General features: G+C 37.2%; 2 protein-coding genes across 3 annotated transcripts in view; both read right to left on the bottom strand.

The window, feature by feature from the left end:
* Nucleotides 1-1,277, bottom strand: part of LOC306878427 (CUGBP Elav-like family member 3) — a 40,483-nt gene extending 39,206 nt beyond the window's left edge. Inside the window, exons 1-2 of the mRNA XM_079430779.1 lie at nt 1,077-1,277; nt 1-149 (exon numbers count right to left, since the gene is read on the bottom strand). The exon at nt 1-149 is cut by the window's left edge and continues 68 nt beyond it. Of these exons, the coding sequence (XP_079286905.1) occupies nt 1-77 (77 nt within the window). The 5' untranslated portion in view covers nt 78-149; nt 1,077-1,277. The remainder of the gene's footprint in view (nt 150-1,076) is intronic.
* A 2,476-nt stretch (nt 1,278-3,753) lies between these two features.
* The window catches only part of LOC306878298 (ADAMTS-like protein 4), a 63,191-nt gene continuing 50,175 nt past the window's right edge, over nt 3,754-16,769 (bottom strand). For both annotated transcript variants that reach the window (XM_079430556.1, XM_079430555.1), the window contains exons 9-17: nt 14,566-14,692; nt 12,845-13,117; nt 10,667-10,796; nt 8,834-9,038; nt 8,287-8,460; nt 7,992-8,171; nt 6,473-6,652; nt 6,250-6,394; nt 3,754-6,170 (exon numbers count right to left, since the gene is read on the bottom strand). In XM_079430556.1, the coding sequence (XP_079286682.1) occupies nt 6,040-6,170; nt 6,250-6,394; nt 6,473-6,652; nt 7,992-8,171; nt 8,287-8,460; nt 8,834-9,038; nt 10,667-10,796; nt 12,845-13,117; nt 14,566-14,692 (1,545 nt within the window). In that variant the 3' untranslated portion in view covers nt 3,754-6,039. The remainder of the gene's footprint in view (nt 6,171-6,249; nt 6,395-6,472; nt 6,653-7,991; nt 8,172-8,286; nt 8,461-8,833; nt 9,039-10,666; nt 10,797-12,844; nt 13,118-14,565; nt 14,693-16,769) is intronic.

The following is a 16,769-nucleotide window of genomic DNA, read 5'->3' as shown; positions in this document are numbered from 1 at the left end:
ATGGGTTTAAGGTCCTTTTCTTCCAGATTGCGTGGGATCTGCCCGATGAAGAGTTTGATGGCGTCGGGCTCCTTCATTGGGTCGATGTTTGGAGAAAGTCAGAGGCGAGATGAGCGTGCGGAGAGTGAGCAGCAGAGAGAGGATGGTGCCTGCGGAGGCGGGGTGTGATCAAAACAATGAATGAACGGATGAATGGATCGTCAATTGATGCATCATTTCTGAGACATTTATGGGATATAAAACCTTATTGTGAAGTGTTATTCTATGTTAATATTAATGCATTAGTTATCATGAACTGACAATATACTGGTAACACTTTATTTTAAGGTGTCCTTTTACATGTACTTACTATTATAATAACAAAACATTATGCATAATTATATGCATGTAACCCTAATCCTAACCCTAACCATATAGTAAGTACATGCAGTTAAATGAATAATTACACTATAACAAGGACACCTTAAAATGAAGTGTAACCACAATACTTTTTATTTATGTAGCCATCCTGGTTATTACTCATTTATAAAATACACTGTTTGTTTTTATTGTTAATATAGATATGCAAAAATGAACATTAATCAAGATCAATAAATGCTGGGTATTGTTCATTGTTAGTTCATGTTTATTATTATTATTAGTGCATCTTTCTTTACTATGGTTCTTCCTGTATTAAAACAGAAGCATACAAACTGGACGTGAACTGACTATTTCATAAATAATTAAATGAACAAAAAAAGCAAAATTATGCATTACAGCTCTGAATAACGAGAAACAATAGCATTCAACAAAAAGCTCTTGCGTTTGCCAGCAATTGTAAAAATCGTAAATAGCCACTAAAACAATATGGCATCAGTGCACGCTCTACAGAACAAAGACGGCTATGATTTCCAGCACGATGACAGATCTTTAATAACGCAGATTAATAAATAAACACACGCATATAGTATGAACGAGCGCATCCTTTGTGTCGGCGGCGGAGGCTCTGAAGCTCTTTGTCCGTCTCCGGTAACGGATAACGGTCCACGTCCACACGAGAGGAGCACACGCACTGATAAATACCGAAAACAGCTCACCTAGAGGGATGTCTTTATTATCACAATCTTCGGATGACTCCCGAGCTCGTAAAATCACAGTTTCTGCCGGGATCTCTGGTAGACTATTTGTCCTGTTATTAATGTAAATTGTGTTGTATGCACTCGAAATATTGTTATTCCTCGCATCTCATTCAGCGCGGGTTACTATGTGCTTGCCACAAGTAACGCGTCTCTAGATGTGACGTCACGCCGGTGTCTCCCTCTCACGAGCGCTCGACAAGCTCGTGATGTAACGGGCAGGGAACGTCTGCTATTTACAACACAGACTCGCCTTTCAATCAATATCATTAGGAAAGATCAGTTATAAGCGATGCATGTTTTATCAGTGCGGTGTTGTTACAGATCCTCCTTTACAGCAACACACTCTGAAAGACTTGAAAATGCTGTAACATAATAGTATGCTATACTAGAAAAAATACTTACTTTTCAAACCCCTTTTTGTTTGAATTCATTTTGAGGAAGCTCAAGCCCCTTAAAATGATAGTTCACCCAAAAATGAAAAGCTGCTGTTAATTTACTCATTCTCTGGCCATCCAAGATGTAGGGGACCTTCTTCTTCAGTAGAACAGTAAAGAAGATTTGATAACACTTTATTTTAGGGTCTCTAACTAGTTGCTTATTAGCATGCATATTACTAGAATATTAGCCATTTATTAGTAGTAGCCTAATTATGCATATATTAATGCCTTATTCTACATCCCTAATCCTACCTAATACCTAAACTTAACAACTACCTTATAACTATTAATAAGCAGCAAATTAGGAACTTATTGAGGGACAAGTCATAGTTAATAGTGAATAAGTGTTCCCTATTCTAAAGTGTTACTGAAGATTTTTGGCTGAAACTGTGGTCTTTTGTGATTCATCTTCACTAGATGTGTTTCACTTCAGTAGGTCTCAATATATGGTCAGGGGCCACGGGTATTATTCATTTAGCATTGCCTGTATATGCTCTTTGACTATCAACTGCCGGAGTCCTGACATTTTATCCTACCCGTCAGATTGTTCTACCAGGGCTTACTGTGCTGAACAACACATAATTACTGTTTTTGCATTACTGTAAGGGTAGGTTTAGGGTTGGGGTAGTTGTTGTAGGCTTTAATAAACCATAATCTGCATTTTTTGTTGTCGAATTGTACTACCTACTGTTTTATGGGAGGTAGCTAATTCTGACAGCGTATAGCACAAATCAACAGAACTAATTTTATGCATTTTATGAATCAACATCGGCCACAATTTCAGATAAAGATCTTTACTGTTCTACTGTTCGGCTGAGGGTGAGTAAAAATAAACAGCAAATTGTCGTTTTGCATGAACTATCCCTTTAATCTCGCACACCTGTGATGCTGTAAAGTTTTGGATGAGATGGTGTTATTGGTTGACACTCCCTGAAGCTCCTATTGTTCTCGCGCTGAGCTCTGACCGTGGTGCTGAAGTTATGCGCGCTGTACAACTGCTGTCATTTCTAGAACATCACTCCTCATTAACTAATGTATCCAGGCAGCTCATCATAACGCAATTTACTGTTGGAAGAGGATTTATAAAACAGATTGCTATCTAAATGGATGAAAAAGCCTTTGTAAAATAGATAAGCACGAAACTTTAAAATATAAGATTAATGATGTATTAGAATTTGACAGCCTAAAAAAGATAACTAACCATATATATATATATATATTATTATATTATTTATTATTAATAACAAATGTAGCCGAAACGGTGGTGCATTTTAACCCTTGCGCTCTCACTCGGAGCCCCTTGACCCAAATGCGCGTGCTGGGATGTGACAGGTTTCAGAGTGATTTACTGTGAAAAGGTCACCATCTGCCTCCAGTGCCACCAGATCCCGACCCTTCCTCTTCTCTTCTGAGATCACACGTTATGCACGAGCACATGGCCTGCTGCATCATCTCAGGCAGGCCGGTGTTCTTGGGTAAAGATCTACTTTGATTACAGATGATCAGAACACAGTTGTCTTTGCTCAAGTGAACGAGCGCGCGCCCAAGCACACTGTCCTCTGCTGGAGAGATTGCAGCAATGCAATCACGACAGAAATACACTTGAAAAGTGTAATCTTTCCAACAAGTGATAAGAACTTTCGATAATATAATTAATTTACATTATATCATTATATAGTGTTAGTTTAGCTAAACATTAAAGTTGTATTAATATTTTTCCACATACAGTGGTCACACAAATTATTTGTGATTGTCTGCATTTCAAATGTCATTTGCAAATAAATGATGCTAGAACTTTTATCCCATCAGGAGTAACTTGACTTATTGTGCAATTATCGTTAATGTAATAGAAATGTTTTTTATATTAACATTTAGGCCTAGTTAATGATTGGAATCATCACAGCACTGAAACTTCTGCATAGATGACATAACAGTTGTATGGTTTTAGGTTTGTTTATTATGAATAATAATTGTTGTAAAATCTGCACACACTGTTTATTTCACAACAAAGCAACATATATGTATAGCAACAAGTTGATCTTGAATTTTTCAAAGACAGTAACTGATCCATATAAGAAAAAAAAATAAAATAAATTATATGTATTTATCATAGATAAATAGCTATGTTTCCTGTTTTATATATAAAAGCATCTTTTTATTCTTCTAAAGAGTATCTGCTACCTGTCTAAAGGTATGTGATAATATACATAATATACATAAACTCTCAGACATGACACACACCCACGCACAAGCAACACACACACACACACACACACACACACACACACACACACATACACAAAACTGACTGTATTTATATACTAAAATGTTTTTTTTTTTGCCTGGAGTCAAGTTACTGTGACAAAAATCCATCCCATCTCTGTTATTACTCATTTATATATTCAGTTGCTCATTGACAAGAGATTGTGATCGCCTAGTGGTTATAGATTATGGACTAGTAACAGGAAGCTCACATGTTCTAACACTAGAGAGTATTTTAACCTCAGTTTGATCCAGGGCAATGGTCTTGCATTGTACCTGACTTTGGCTGAAATCACTATACTGTTTGCATATTTAATACTAATGCAATGACAAATCCACACAAATAATGCTGCCCTAAATGCATTCTGCCTGTGCATATATCCACAGCAAACCTTTAGGCCTTATATTACACAATACGAAATGCACAACAAAACTGCTATGTGGTTTACAATAATGTCTTAAAACCGTTAAGGTTATTGTGGCTTTGATTCTGTAATGGCCATATTTTAAAGAAATAGTTCATCCAAAAATAAAAATTATCTGAAAATGTCTTCTCCCTCAGGCCATCCAAGATGTAGATGAGTTTTTTTGTTCACGGGAACAGATTTGTAGAAATGTGTCTCTGCATCAGTGTCTCAGCAATGGATGCTCTGCAGTGAATGGGTGCCGTCAGAATGAGAGTCCAAACATCTTATAAAAACATCACAATAATCCAACACCACTCCAGTCCATCAGTTAATGTCTTGTGAATGATTACATTTTAACTTCAAACCATTGCTTCCAGCTAAAAGTCCATAATCCATAATAATGCTTCCTCTAGTGAAAAAGTAATCTCATCTGAACCAGGAGAGAAATATGCTTAAAACTTAAAACATCTGAAATAATGGACAAGATGTTAACTGATGGACTGGAGTGGTGTGGATTATTGTGATGTTTTTATCAGCTGTTTGGACTCTCATTCTGACGGCACCCATTCACTGCAGAGCATCCATTGCTGAGACACTGATGCAGAGACACATTTCTACAAACCTGATGAAGAAACAAACTCATCCTGATCTCTGATGGACTGAGGGAGAGCACGTTTTAATTTTTGGGTGAAATATTTCTTTAATTTACAATGTGGGAACCAATAAAAACAGCCAGAAATAAAGCCCAAAAACACAAACAAAAACATGTCACACAAAAAATGACAAAAACATGAAACACTAAAAGGACTGATATACATTCAGACAAAACCTAAAGAAATAAAGACTGAATCAAATAAAGAGAGCTGATCATGATGCTCATCTTCTCTTTATAGCTTAATGATGAACTAGATTCATAGTAGATTTCCAGATTTCTATTCACACTGCACTCAAATATGATCTGTAGGACTGACCGTCAGCACTAAGTATGCTATTTTTAGACAGTCATGAGCACTTATGCTGGAATATTTATGTCCTTGCTGAAGTACTGATATCTTAAGGACCATTTAGAGGACAAGGACAAAGACACTGTTTTTGAGGGGACAATCAATGTTTACGTAATGTAATGTAAATGTATAGCTGCTCACAAGTTTTATGCAATGAGTATGTAATTATGATGCATCTTCATGATTAAAATATTTCGCTTTTTTACTTACTAACAAAACCAGTATGTTTTGAGTGCTAATGCAACATACTTAGGCGTGAAGGACACATATTAATTGATGTGTGTTTAATTGATGTTTTATCATACTTCAGTCGCACAAATAAACCAAATAAATGAGGCAGAATATTAGTTCAAATACCAGATTCTGTATCCACTTATTTGTAATTAAAGTAAACCGTTATGAAACACTTCATGTGTGACAAAAGCACAAAGGCAACTTCTAGAATTGTTCCCACTTGGCAATATCTTCATACACGTGTCCAGAATGTGGAGCTGCGACTTCAGTGATTAAAGATGATTTAAGGAATGGTTGAGTATTTGACAGTATAGTGTACTAAACACTCGTCATCAATGGGGAAAGAGCTACTGTCAATCATTTGAGCCTATATGAGCCCATATGAAGTAACATTTGAAAACTTTCTCTTTAAAGGGATCCTGATCTCAGCTTAGTTCAAGTTGGAATTCTCTCCTAAAATTCCTTTTGAACCTGAATGGCCTCTGATTGGCTGTTTCCTCTGATAGAACTATGATTGGCTGAGTTTTGGCTCTGGTGGTGAATCTCTGAACCTGACGTCTCTGTGACTTGTTCAGGGTTAATGTCTTTTGGCCCGCTGGGCACTCTGGGTGCAGGACGCACAGCAGGCGGTCTTATAGTAGGAGTAAACGCAGAGTCGAGCCTGGACCACCATTACACAGTTATGTCGTCTGTCTTTACAGTTCTCATCTACAAAGAGAGAGATGGAAAGAGAGAGAGGGATTATAATCTGAATCATCATGCAGAATGCAAAAACACTCTCACACACCTTCGAAGGGACTGCAGGGTATGGTGTTGCAGGGGTGCTCATGCACAGGTTTGGAGTCCAGATCGCAGGCTGCGTTGTGCTGTTTGTCTGCAGTGAGACACCGTACCTCCCGCGTCTGCACCCCTTCACCGCAGGACCGAGAGCACTGGACAGACACAGAGAGGAAATCAGTGACAGCAGAAGAAGGGAGGACAGATGGATGGAGAGATGAAGTGGTCCTCACCGTGCTCCACTCTGTGGTGAACCACTGCGGTTTGCAGGGCTGCAGTTCACACGGCTGCACTGGAGATGGTTTCTCCAGGTGTGAGCACTCGCTGGAAGTGCTCACGGTGAAGTCACTTCCTGTCTTCTTCACACAGATGACGTCCCTGCGCTGGGTGCCGTTTCCACATGCTGCGTTACACTGTTCGACAGAGAGAGTCCAGAGACAGAAGGTGTCTTTACACAGCTGAGGTAAGGCTGCTCTGTGCCTGCTTAAAATTCAGTGTAACGGTGTGTGAATGCCACTTCAGAAGCGCTTCATTGCCACCTTTGCAGTGTAAATTTGGCAAGAGTGACCAGGGCCAACACACACTCGTGACGGTTTACTGACCTATTCTATTCTATTCTATTCTATTCTATTCTATTCTATTCTATTCTATTCTATTCTATTCTATTCTATTCTATTCTATTCTATTCTTCTTTATTTTATGCAACGTTACTCTGTTCTTTTCAATGTTGTTCAATTCTATTTTACATTGTTGCATTCAGTTTTCAGAATGTTCTAAGTTAATTATTCTTTATAATTCAATTGACTTTATACAAATTAATTTGTTCTTCCCTGTATTATTCTTTTGTTCAATTTGTCACTGTTCTACATTTAACTTCTATTCTATTCTATTCTATTCTATTCTATTCTATTCTATTCTATTCTATTCTATTCTATTCTATTCTATTCTATTCTGTGCAGCTTCATTTCCTTTCCTTTGTTTCTATTGCATTTCATTTGTTTTATTTAATTTGATTCCATTTCATTAGATTTTTTGGTCACACTTTAGAATAGGGAACACTTGTTAACTATTAACTACGACGTTTCCCTCAATAAATTCCTAATTTGCTGCTTATTAATAGTTAGTAAGGTAGTTGTTAAGTTTAGGTATTGTGTAGCATTAGGGATGTAGAATAAGGCATTAATATGTGCTTAATTACTACTAATAAATGGCTAATATTCTAGTAATATGCATGCTAATAAGCAACTAGTTAAGAGACCCTAAAATAAAGTGTTACCGATTTTTCTTTAATTCTATTCTATTCTACACTATTCTACTCAGAATTTTCTATTATATTTTATTTTGTTCTATTCAAATTTATTAGGTTTTCTTTGATGTTATTCTGTTCTATATTATTCTATTTAAATTTAAATAACTAAAATATAACCATTTTAATTTACTTGTTCTGCTCTACACAGTTATTTTAGTCTACATTGTTCTACATTTAATTTTGTTCTATTCTATTCATCTTGATGATGTGCAATGTTAAACTATTCTATTCATTTGCATTCTATTCTTCATTGGTCGATTATATTTTTTGTTCTATTTAATTTGATGTGTTTTTTGACACTATTCTATTCTATTCTATTCTATTCTATTCTATTCTATTCTATTCTATTCTATTCTTTGATTTGTTCTTCTATTGTATTCTAACACAGACCTAAACATTGGAATATAATTCATTGACATTTGCTGGAGGCAGACGGCCCTCACCTGTCCCCAGGGTCCGGTGTACCAGAGGTGGGTGGGTGTACAGGGACCCCCGTTACAGGCCTTCATATCAGCTGGTTTCTCCACCCCACACTCCACTCCTCCATCTCCTTCTCTCCTGCCTCCACCGGTCAAACACACCACCTCTCTCCGCTGGACACCCGGCCCACATGTCGCAGAGCACTGACAGAGAAAGACAGAGAAACAATCATCCACATTGCTGCATAAATAAATCGCTTCATCAAATCACCTTTTGGCAAACCAAGTGCAATCATGAATCTGACTGGTCACAACTCACAGCGTTTGTCCAGTCCGTGAAGTACCAGTTAGTGACACAAGGACCCATGTGACAGTCCTCGGTGCGCTGTGGGCGGAGCCTGTCACTGCACTCCCTGTCATTCACAGTGTTGCCATGGTCACTGACACAGCGTACACTCCGGGTTCTCTTTCCCACTCCACAATCCACTGAGCACTGTGTGAAACAGACACGTTTAAATACACACACAGACCAAACACGGCTATGTGACCAGAACACAAGACACATTTTGAAAAGTTGGACTATTTTTAATCTTAGAAATCCAATGCTTGAGGCGGGGCAAAGAACAGTGCAGAAACCAAAACAGTGCACTGGAGCCATAAGCCTTATGTATCCTTATAGGGACATTTTTGCCTTTTAAATTTTTTTAATATATATTTTTGGCTGTGTTAAGGCAAAAAGCATACATTTTGCAAAAACCAACCAACCAACCAACCAACCAAATGAATTAAAAAAATATATAAAATAAAATATACTAAATAACACTAAATAAATAACCCGTAGTCATCCTCGCGCACGCGTGTCTTACCGTGCTCCAGTTGGTGCCGATCTCCCAGTGCGAGCAGACGCGTGGGTGGCAGGGCTGCGTGGCGTTGGGACGGGTGAGACTGGCGCAGCGCTGAGGGTGAACCATGGTTGAGCGATTCCCAAAACTTTGCCTGCACTGTATGTGACGCTGCTGCACACCCCAGCCGCAGGAAACACTGCACTCGGACCACGAGCCCATATCCCAGCTACACACACACACACACAGGTTCGCTGAGATACACACTATACAGCAACCCTAATATATTTATACAGAAAGTCTGTGGTGCAGGACCTGAGCATGTTTTTAAGGGGCAGGCATGATTCAAATAAATTGTTTCCTATGTAATTTGTAAAGTTACAACTTTTCTAGATGGATGCACGTCTTTTTGTTTGATGTGAACAGTGTTTAATGGAAAGTTATATGCCATACATGTTGTAAACAGAGCTTTGTTGTACGTTGTATTTAACCTTGAATATTAGGGGAAAGGGAAGTGGTGTGTGACCCATACTCGGAATTTGTGCTCTGCATTTAACCCATCCAAGTGTACACAGTAGTGAACATAGACCCGGGGAGCAGCTGGGGGTTCGGTGTCTTGCTCAAGGGTCTCACCTCAGTCGTGGTATTGAGGGTGGAGAGAGCGCTGGACATTCACTCCCCCCACCTACAATCCCTGCCGGACCTGAGACTCAAACCCACAACCTTCAGGTTACAAGTCCAACTCTCTATCCATTAGGCCACGACTGCCGCTTATTACGAATATTATAAACATACTCACTAGTATACACACACACACACACACACACACACAGTCATGGCCAAAAATATCGGCACCCTTGGTAAATATGGTCAAAGAAGGCTGTGAAAATTAATCTGCATTGTTAATCCTTTTGATCTTTTATTTAAAAAATTCACAAAAATCTAACTTTTCATTGGATAATAAGGATTTAAAATGGGGGGAAATATCATTAAGAAATAAATGTTTTTCTCAAATACACATTGGCCACAATTATTGGCTTCCGTAGAAATTCTTATGAATTAGATTTTTTGGTCACACTTTAGAATAGGGAACACTTGTTAACTATTAACTACGACGTTTCCCTCAATAAATTCCTAATTTGCTGCTTATTAATAGTTATAAGGTAGTTGTTAAATTTAGGTATTGTGTAGCATTAGGGATGTAGAATAAGGCATTAATATGTGCTTAATTAGTACCAATAAATGGCTAATATTCTAGTAATATGCATGCTAATAAGCAACTAGTTAAGAAACCCTAAAATAAAGTGTTAAGATTTATTTCATAATGATATTTCCCCCCATTTTAAATGAAGGGTTAGATTTTTGTGAATTTTTTTAAATAAAAGATCAAAAGGATTAACAATGCAGATAATTTGCTCATATTACTTTGATCATATTTACCAAGGGTGCTGATACTTTTGGCCATGACTGTATATATATATATATATATACACGATTCCAAATTTTTTAATTGTTTTTCAAAGAAGCCTTGTCTGCTCATTTATTTCATTAAAAAATACAGTAAAAACTGTGAAAATTTGAAATATTATTAGAATTTAAATTAGCTGTTTATAATGTGAATTATATGCTGTTTATAATTTATTTCTGTGATCAAAGCTGTATTTTCAGCATCATCACTCCAGTTTTCAGTGTCACATGATCCTTCAGAAATCATAATAATATACTGATTTGCTTATCAATAAACTATATTATCAATGTTGAAAACATTTCTGCTGCTTCTTTACTGTCCGTTTTTATCAAATTATTGCATCCATGCTGAATAAAATTATTAATTTCTTTCGAAAAAAAGTTACTCACAATGGTGGACATGGATGAATGTTACATGGTTCCTCCTCTGGTGCAGGTCTGGTTGCGGAGTCACACCTCCTCTCATGGACTTCCTGTTCTGTGTGTCGATTCACACACACAATCTCTCTGTACTGAGAGCCTGAATACACACAAACACATGCACACATCAAAAAACAAGCAAACACACACATAGTACACCATTTTTAGTGGTATGTGGTGTAAAATAGCAAGGTATGCTGGGTAGTACCATCAAGTCTCTGTGATCATCTTGTCTCTAGATATTGCTCAGATTCCTTGCCCCCCTCCCTCTCCTCTTTTACAGGTATAGTTCACATCAAGAATAAAAATCATCTTAAAATTTTCTAACCTCAGGTCATCCATGATGTAGATGAGTGTGTTTCTTCATCAGGTTTGTAGAAATGTGTCTCTGCATCAGTGTCTCAGCAATGGATGCTCTGCAGTGAATGGGTGCCGTCAGAATGAGAGTCCAAACAGCTGATAAAAACATCACAATAATCCACACCACTCCAGTCCATCAGTTAATGTTTTGTGAAGCAAAAAGCTGCGTGTTTGTAAGAAACAAATGATTTATTAATGTATTTTATCAGGCACCGTTTACAGGCCAAAACAGTCCAAAGCAAATTTTGAAGTGAGAGACAACAGGAGATGGACTTTTTCACTGAAGGAAGTGTTATTATGGATTATGGATGCATCTGACATAAAAAATGTCTTAATGATGGATTTGTTTCTTTTGTCTTCACAAGACATTAACTGATGGACTGGACCAGTGTGGATTACTTGTGGGTTATTGTGATGTTTTCTTGTAGCTCAAATAGTAGAGCATGGCGCTAGCAACGCCAAGATCATGGGTTCGATTCCCAGGGAAAGCAAGAGCTGATAAAATGTGGAAACTGTAACTTGAATGCAATGTAAGTCGCTTCGTCTGCTAAATGCATAAATGTAATGTTTTTATCAGCTGTTTGGACTCTCATTCTGACGGCACCCATTCACTGCAGAGCATCCATTGCTGAGACACTGATGCAGAGACACATTTCTACAAATCTGATGAAGAAACAAACTTGGATGGCCTGAGGGTGAGCACAATTTATAAATATTTTTGGTGAACTATAATTTTAGGGGTTTGTTTAAATCATTAAATCTAAATCTGAGCAATAGTAATGGTGATGCTTGCCTGAGCAAACACCCTAACATAAGAGCACAGTGTCAGTCTGCAGCTCTTTAAACACACCAGAAGGAGGCGGCAGAGAGCAAATTCACACTCGGCAAATCAGATTAATCAAAACCAGTGGTGAGCGGCTGAGAAACCCCTCAAAAACACACACAGCCCTACAGAGAAACTCCCTAACAGTTTGGCACATATACGCCCTGTTCCACAGCGCTTGGCTTTCTTCATGTCAGTAGGCAATGGGTTCATGTTCTCTGAGTGTTTACAGCTCTCCTATTACAAATAAACACAGCATTAATCCACCACGTCCACTCTGGATCACAGGTTTAAAGAAGAGCCTCTCAAAGCAGTAATGTGTGCTGTCAACTGCTGTAAAATCTCAAGCACAGATCCATGCTGAGTTGAACCATGGATTAACAATTTACAAAAGAGAGTCGGCATTCACAAAATAGAACATGTAGTCAGTAAGATTTTGTGGTAAACATTTTACTTAAAACCTTTATGTATAATGCATTATAAAAGTAGTTTTCATGCATTAATTATGCCTTGTAATGCACCATATAATGCACTGCACATGAATAACAGTAACAACAGTTAATACATTATAACAATGATCAATTCATTGTTACACTATGCATTTTAAATGATGTTATAATTATTTATAACACATTATGAATAACTATAATGCATTAAACCCTTTAATAAGCCTTTATAATACATTATACATAAAGACTTGCATTATACATAGTGTTACCAATTTTTTCTTTTGAGCTCACCAAAGCTGCATTTATTTGATCAAAAATACAGTAAAAACAGTAATATTGTGAAATATTATTATAATGTAAAATAGCTGTTTTCTATATGAATATATTGTAAATTGTAATTTATTTCTATGATCAAAGCTGAATTTTCAGCATCATTATTCCAGTCTTCAGTATTACTTGAGCCTTCGGAAATCATTTTTAATATGCTGATTGTAATATTTTTGATAATTCTCTGACCTTTTCCACAGGTAGCCGTGCATTCTGACAGCGCGCCTCTTCGCCACACAAACGCAGGCAGATTGTCCAATGGAAGGTCCGTTCTTGGAGGAATTCGAGCGTTACGATTGGGTCCTAAGCCTTGTGGGCGGGGCCTCTCTTGTGGCCATCGATCAGATACAGAGGAAGACGATGAGGAAGATGAGGAGGAAGGGAATGAAAATGGAGGTGAGGAGGCAGAAGACAACACAGGAGGAGGAGCCACAGGGTTCTCCACAGCCATTGAGACGCCACCTGAAACACAGACAGAAGAGCCCTCAAAAACTAGTGTGCTGCCTACCTACAAATAATTGCTGAACTATTAAGCCTGGTTTCACAGACAGAATTTAGACTAAACCAGGATTAGGCCATAGTTCAATTCGGACATTTAAGTCATTTTTATAAACGTGCCTTAGAGAAAACATTACTGGTGTGCATCTTGAGACAAAACAAAGGCACTGATATATTTTAAGATCCGTCAGAGCAAGTTTCTTTCAGTTGAAACAGCTCAGACTTATATTTTAGTCTGGGACCAGGCTTAAGCCTTGTCTATGAAACCGGGGGTTAGTCATGCAACAGTGAAACCTTGTGAAAAAACAAACAAACAAAAAAACACTTTAGCATGCTTTTAAAAAGAGTACCTAATACAGAAATAAAAAGAACCACATGTAATGTTTTGCGGCACTTAATATTGTCTTGGAAATATGGTTAAAGTGTTACTGCTGAATATACTGACAAGCATTTATGGTAATCTAAAAAATACCTTAATGCAATGCAACACGTTTGTAATGCACTTAAGTGTTCAGTCATGCAAGTGTTTTAAGGGCATGTTAAGGGCAATTACTTTTTAAAAAATGCACTTTTAAGATTTGAAGTACACTATGAGTGCACATTCAATACAACTAAGCACACTTTCTTTTTTCACAAGAGAAAGTTGTAAAAATTTAAGAAAAGTGCAAATATTGTTGTGCAAAAAACTAAAAAATAATGTAGTTAAGTATTTGTTTTGCACCATTGCATTGCTAACAGCTACTGTTGCTCTTGTTTTTGGAAATCATCATACTCTCATTAAAATTGTACTGCAAATTACTACATGTGTGAATATCCTTTAAGATATTCTGTTACCTTAGCAACATGCAGCGTCAGAAATAATTAAAATGTCACTGATGATGTTCCCTTTTATTTGGAATGCTGCTTCAGAAGGTAACCTTGCTGTCTGTGTAGGGAACGGAAGCAAGGCAGTCTCACTAGATTTTAAGTCCCTGCTGGAATGACCAGCTTATACCAGCCTGTGGTGTGCTGGTATTAGCTGGTTTAAGCTGATTTAGCTGGTCTCCTAGCCTGTTCCCATGTTACACCAAAAATTGAACTAAAGCCTGATTCATGCTTTTTGCCTCATGTCACACATTCTCACTGTGACCCCATTCTCATAAAACCTCTGTTAAACATCATCCTCTGTTGCCCATTACACACACACACACACACACACACACACACATAATCGCAGGCCCGCTCTCCTGTAATGACCTTAAAAGGTTTCAGCGGTGGCCAATAAGTGAAGAGAGAAATAAGAGAAGACTGCTCAGTGAAATATATCTGCACGGCACACACGTATAAACACTATAAATTTAGAGTGAGAGAGAAGATCATCAGGAGAGAAAAATAGAGACTCTCTGTGACAAGGAGACTGTAGGAAAACTCACTGATTTCTCGGAGCGCCGCCCGTCCTCGGTCTCTCTCTCTGTGTACTTCTCTCTCTCCGTCCGTCCGTTTCTCCACCGGGATGTAATATTCATAGTCTATGCCTGGATTCTGCCTGTGGAAAATAATCTACAGCGAGAGAGAGACAGCAAAAAACAGGTTTATAAACTCCAGCATATGGTAACGTCTCACTCCATGACCGCATTCCAGTTAGTATCGGCCGTATTTCACTGATGCACAGACACTCAGAACACACTCACGCACACCGCAGTATGTGGACAGTCTTTCTCCTAACATCTGAATGAACTTAAAGCTGAAGTATGAACTCATAATTTTTCATCAAATTCTTCCAAAACCAAATCATCAGAGCTGTGCTATCCATGATACGCTGTTACTGTGTCAACAACCGACTCCGACAGACACTCAGACTAGACCAATACTGAAACGTAAACTAGTATCATTAAACTAGTGTTACTTGAACTAGCCTAATACTGACACTTAAATTAGTATGACTACACAAACCACTGACACCCAACCTAGACTAGTGCTGATACTTAAACTAGTATGACTACCCAGACCACCAACACCTAAACTAGACCAATACTGTCACTTCAACTAGTATCAATAAAAATTGAGACTTAAACTTGATCAATACTGATACTTAAACTAGTATGACTACACAAACCACTGACACCTAAACTACAACAATACTAATACTTAAACTAGTATGGCTACCTGAATCACTACCACCTAAACCAGACCAATACTGTTATTTAACTAGTATGACAACCCAAACTACTGACACCTAAACTAGACCAATACTGACAATTAAACTAGTATGACTACCCAAAACACTGACACATACACTTGACCAATACTGACATCTAAACTAGTAGCAATAAAACATCACACTTAAACTAGATCAATACTGATACGTAAACTTGTATGACTACACAAACCACTGACATCTAAACTACAACGATACTTAAACTAATATGGCTACCTGAATCACTAACAGCTAAACCAGACCAATACTGTTATTTAAGTAGTATGACAACCCAAACCACTAACACCTAAACTAGACCAATATTGATACTTAAACTACTAGTATGACAACCCAAACCACTAACACCTAAACTAGACCAATATTGATACCTAAACTACTAGTATGACAACCCAAACCACTAACACCTAAACTAGACCAATACTGATACTTAAACTACTAGTATGACAACCCAAACCACTAACACCTAAACGAGACCAATACTGATACTTAAACTACTAGTATGACAACCCAAACCACCAACACCTAAACTAGACCAATATTGATACTTAAACTACTAGTATGACAACCCAAACCACTAACACCTAAACGAGACCAATACTGATACTTAAACTACTAGTATGACAACCCAAACCACTAACACCTAAACTAGACCAATATTGATACTTAAACTACTAGTATGACAATCCAAACCACTAACACCTAAACTAGACCAATACTGATACTTAAACTAGTATCACTACATAAAATATTGGTAATTAAAGTAGTGTGACTACTAAAACTACTGACACCTTAAGTAGACAAATACTGATACTTAAACTAGTATGATTAGACTAGTCATTCCTAAACTAGACCAATACTGATATTAAACTAGCATCATTAAACTGATGGTTCCTAAAGTAGACCATTACTGATACTTAAACTAGTATCACAACTTAAATTCTCAAAATTAAACTAGACAAATGCTGATACTTAAACTAGATTTATAACTTAAATACTGATTATTAAGGCAGTAGGACTAACATAACTACCAATACCTAAAACAGATCAATACTAACTAGTATAATACAACTGGTCATATGTAAACTGGACCATTACTGACATTTAAACTAGTATCACGGCTTAAATATTGATAATTAAACTAACAAAAACAGATAACTAAACTTGTGTGACTACCAAAACTAGACAAATATTGATAATTAAACTAGTATCACTGTTTAAATATTGATAACTAAACTAAATACTGATAACTACAGTATGACTATCAAACATAATGACATCTAAACCCCACATAAACTTGTATGATTGATTATTATTATACTATTACTACTGATACTTTAACTAGTATGACTACCCAAACTATTGATACCTGACCAATACTGATATTCAACTAGAACCACAACTTAAATACTGATAATGTAT

This window comes from Barbus barbus, assembly GCF_936440315.1.
Source record: "Barbus barbus genome assembly, chromosome: 12".
Classification (NCBI taxonomy): Eukaryota; Metazoa; Chordata; class Actinopteri; order Cypriniformes; family Cyprinidae; genus Barbus; species Barbus barbus.
This window is presented reverse-complemented; position numbering and strand designations above follow the sequence as displayed.